This window comes from Octopus bimaculoides, chromosome 22 (assembly GCF_001194135.2).
Source record: "Octopus bimaculoides isolate UCB-OBI-ISO-001 chromosome 22, ASM119413v2, whole genome shotgun sequence".
Lineage (NCBI taxonomy): Eukaryota > Metazoa > Mollusca > Cephalopoda > Octopoda > Octopodidae > Octopus > Octopus bimaculoides.
This window is the reverse complement of record NC_069002.1, coordinates 12,771,921-12,776,600: the sequence shown is the minus strand read 5'-3', so window position 1 is coordinate 12,776,600 and position 4,680 is coordinate 12,771,921. Positions and strand designations below refer to the sequence as shown.

At 39.3% G+C, this 4,680-nt stretch overlaps 1 protein-coding gene across 1 annotated transcript in view; it reads right to left on the bottom strand.

The window, feature by feature from the left end:
* Positions 1 to 4,680, bottom strand: part of LOC106881181 (kinetochore protein NDC80 homolog) — a 25,409-nt gene that overhangs the window by 19,156 nt on the left and 1,573 nt on the right. Inside the window, exons 2-4 of the mRNA XM_014931471.2 lie at positions 3,537 to 3,772; positions 1,348 to 1,447; positions 711 to 797 (exon numbers count right to left, since the gene is read on the bottom strand). Of these exons, the coding sequence (XP_014786957.1) occupies positions 711 to 797; positions 1,348 to 1,447; positions 3,537 to 3,733 (384 nt within the window). The 5' untranslated portion in view covers positions 3,734 to 3,772. The remainder of the gene's footprint in view (positions 1 to 710; positions 798 to 1,347; positions 1,448 to 3,536; positions 3,773 to 4,680) is intronic.

Below are 4,680 nucleotides of genomic sequence, written 5' to 3'. Positions count from 1 at the left end.
TGTGTAGGAAAAAGTCAAGTCACAGAAACTGAACTCAAATCATTTATTAAACCCATATACACACAATAATTCTGCACTGTATATGTTAAATCTATATACACGTTAATTCTAAACAGCATATGTTAAATCTATATACACATGTTAATTCTACACTACATATGCTAAATTTATATACACACATTAATTCTACACTGCATATGTTAAATCTATATACACACGTTAATTCTATTTGTCATATGTTAAATATAGATATATACACATTAATTCTACACTGCATATGTTAAATCTATATACACACATTAATTCTATACAGCATATGTTAAATCTATATACACACGTTAATTCTATACAGCATATGTTAAATCTATATACACACATTAATACTATATGGCATATATTAAATCTATATATACACATTAATTCTACACTATGTATGTTAAATCTATATACACACATTAATTCTACACTGCATATGTTAAATCTATATACACATGTTAATTCTATATGGCACATGGTAAGTGTGTGTGTGTATGTGTGTGAGTGTGCATGTGTACACATTAATTCATTATTAACTTGTGGTGCTAAGTTGCTTTTTTTTCAAGCGAACATTACGTTCAGAAGGCTGTGGATTCAATTTCACTGTAATATCTTAAAATAATTGAGAAGAAATAAAAGAAGTAGAAGAATTAAGAACCTCATTGGGAGCTCACCTCAAAAATCTTCAGAAAGTCTTTTGTTGTTGGAGACATTAATGTCTTTGCTGTGATACTGTGCGGATAGCCATAAGATTCAAGGAACTAGACGTACAAAAAAGAAAAGAGAGAAGAAAAATAAAACGTAATCTTTCATGCACTGAACTGGCAATGTAGTTACAAACAATAACTTGAAAATTTAGAAATGAGTTTGTGTGTATAAATGTTGTTGTTGGCACTCCGTTGCTTACGACGTCGAGGATTCCAGTCGATCCGATCAACAGAACAGCCTGCTCGTGAAATTAACGTGCAAGTGGCTGAGCACTCCACAGACACGTGTACCCTTAACGTAGTTCTCGGGGATATTCAGCGTGACACAGTGTGTGACAAGGCTGACCCTTTGAATTACAGGCACAACAGAAACAGGAAGTAAGAGTGAGAGAAAGTTGTGGTGAATGAGTACAGCAGGGTTCGCCACCATCCCCTGCCGGAGCCTCGTGGAGCTTTTAAGTGTTTTCGCTCAATAAACACTCACAACGCCCGGTCTGGGAATCGAAACCGCGATCCTATGACCGCAAGTCCGCTGCCCTAACCACTGGGCCATTGTGCCTCCACATATATATATCAGACACACACTTACAGACAAAATACTTACCTCCAGAAGAGACTTCACACATCGTTGCTGGTAGGCTTTCGAGGTTATAGGTCTGGGATCTCGAAGTTCCATTCTTCCACGCTGAACGCCATATGACATTCTAATTTAAAATTGAATTTAAAAAAATGTTTTATTTAGGGAAATTAATGATTTCTAACAATATGGCAACACACAAAAGCACCCAGCACACTTTGTAAAGTGGTTGGTGCTAGGAAGGGCATCCAGCTGTAGAAACCATGCCAAATCAGACTGGAGCCTGGTGCAGCTCCCCAGCTTGCCCAGCTCTGGTCAAACCATCCAACCCATGCCAGCATGGACAATGGACATTAAACGATGATGACGGTGATTGAAGACCACAAATTGTGTTTGGGACAGTAGTAAGGCATAGACTGATTTAAAGCACTGATTTTTTTTTTTGTTGTCTCAACTTGCTGGTGATCAGTCCATCAAAAGACGAAAGGGTATTCAGGAGTGTTTATATATACATTTTTTATATATAAATATAATCAAAAATAAAAAAAAAGAATTAAGTGGAAATTTTACCGGTGAGTGTGTTAAATTATAACACACCAAAAGAAAATGACTCTCCCCAGACACAACAATAAAGCGTATAGTTCATATCCAGTTAAATGGAGAAAAGAAAGTTGAAAGTTAATAATTATTTATTATTAATAAATTATTATTCCCCAATAATACTAGGTGCCAAACCAATATTCCCTTGGATGTCACCAACCCTTTATGAGGTTAACATATCCTCTAAATAAATGTATGTATGTATGTATTATTTCTTTACTACCCACAAGGGGCTATACACAGACGGGATAAACAAGGATAGACAAACGGATTAAGTCGATTATATCGACACGAGTGCGTAACTGGTACCTATTTAATCGACCCCGAAAGGATGAAAGGCAAAGTCGACCTTGGCGGAATTTGAACTCAGAACGTAGCGGCAGATGAAATACCGCTAAGCATATCGCCCGGTGTGCTAACGTTTCTGCCAGCTCGTCACCTTAATTTATGTATGTATGTATGTATGCATGCATATGTGTTTGTGTTACTGCTTCCTTGCCTTGATATCCCATGATAGTTGTAAGTGATTGTCACTGTCATGCAGGTGGTGTCCTTTACTCCTGATCTTCCATGAAAACATGTCTGGCCATAGAGAAACATTATCTTACTTGGAACCCGGTAAGGGTTGGCAACAGGAAGGGCATTTGACCATAGAGAATCTTTCTCAACAAATTACATCCGTTAGGAAGGGCATCCAGCTGTAGAAACTCTACCAAATCAGATTGAAGCCTGGTGTCACCTCCTGGTCCACCAGTCCTCAGTCAAATCGTCCAACCCATGCTAGCATGGAAAGCGGACGTTAAACGATGATGATGTGTTCATAGAAAAGTGGATGTTTAACAATGATGAGGATGACAACAGGTTGAGGCATGATGGAGTTTAGCTGCTGTTTCTAGCATGTAAAACAGGGACCAGCAACTTCTTTTTGTAACAGCTCAATTTCCATCATAGCATAGCCCACATGCATATTATATCAGAATTTCTCCATTTTTCTCTCTGTCAATGCTTATGTAATCAAAAATTAAAGTAATTGTGGCACAAAAGAGTATCTAAATTATGTAAAATACTTAATGACACATAAATATATTGAAATTCAAAAAATTTTTAGAAAAAGTCTGAGGCCCGCACAGAATCCATCAGCAGCCTATTTCAGAACCACATCCCCATTTTTCTGGACCCTAATCTAAAGGATTCTTAATCGGCTTATTTTTGTATGTTAAAACTGAGGGCCGTTGCCAGTACCGCCTGACTGGCCTTCATAGGATTTTTGAGCGAGATTGTTGCCAGTGCCCCTGGACTGGCTCTTGTGCGGGTGGCACATAAAATACACCATTTTTAGCGTGGCCGTTGCCTGTACCGCCTGACTGGCCTTTGTGCGGGTGACACGTAAAAGCACCCACTACACTCTCTGAGTGGTTGGCGTTAGGAAGGGCATCCAGCTGTAGAAACTCTGCCAAATCAGATTGGAGCCTGGTGTAGCCATCTGGTTTCACCAGTCCTCAGTCAAATCGTCCAACCCATGCTAGCATGGAAAGCGGACATTAAACGATGATGATGTTTCAGTCAGGTTGGTATGAAAAGGGGTTTGAAAACATGCACAAAACATTTTTGCTCACCTTTTGCCGCCAGTTGAAAATTTACCGAAGGACATACGACCCAGTAAGGAAAAGCGAGTACTGTTATGGGAGTAGGTCCCAGAAGACAAGCGGTCCATAGATGGCAATCTTGATGCAGATGGTTTACTCAGTGAAGTCTTGGAAACACGGGCAGGAGCTGCCGATTTATGACCTTGAGAAGTGCTCTGGCGCCACATTCTTGGATTTCTTTCCTTCTCACTTTATTTCTTTCAAATCTGAAAAAAGAATTTAGAAGCATGATCAAACCTTACATCAAGATCTCCTCTCCCAATGCCCCCACCCCTCTCAAAAACTCCTTTGTCTTGCAAGTTACTTGCTGGTGCTGGTGTCATAAAAAGCATCCAGTTCACACTGTGAAGTGGTAGGCATTTGGAAGGGCATCCAGCTGTAAAAAACCATGTCAAAACTGGCCTCGTTTGTGCTGGTGCCATGTAAAAAGCACTGTCTACTCTGCAAGGTGGTCAGTGTTAGGAAGGGTATCCGGCTGTAAAAACCAAGCCAAAACAGTCTCAGTAGCCTGGTATAGTCTTTTACCTGGTCGGCTTCTGTCAAACCATCCAACCCATGCCAGCATGGAAGGCGAATGGTAGATGATAGAAAGGAATATTTGTTACAGTTTTTTACAGCAGATGTGGCTTTGCACAGTCCCCTGCCTCCTCCCCCCAGTGCCTGTTGAACAGTCCATCCCATGCCATCATGGAAAATGGGTGTTAAATGTTGATGATGGTGATGATTTGGGTGCATTTTATCATGGTACCAGCACAAGTGGAGGTTGCCCAAAGAGTTTTCACTAGCATAAGATTTGTTCTCTTCTACTTCTCTACTAGAAACGTTTACTTTGGAATTTACTTCTATTGAGAAAAAAAAAAAATTGTGTGCATATTATTTTTAACATAAGTTTTCTTATGACGGCTTATTACTTCATTAGAAATCTACGGATGCACATACGCACATAATAGAGAAAAATGAAACAAATATGGACGACTTGCTCCGAAACACCACCGAGTGGGGAACGCTTCTCAAAAATAACCTGCAGTTGTTTCCTTCAAAATTCCTACATGCTCGAAATGTACATACATCAAGGTATATTTGTAAAAACTTTCACGAAAAAATATTCATTTTC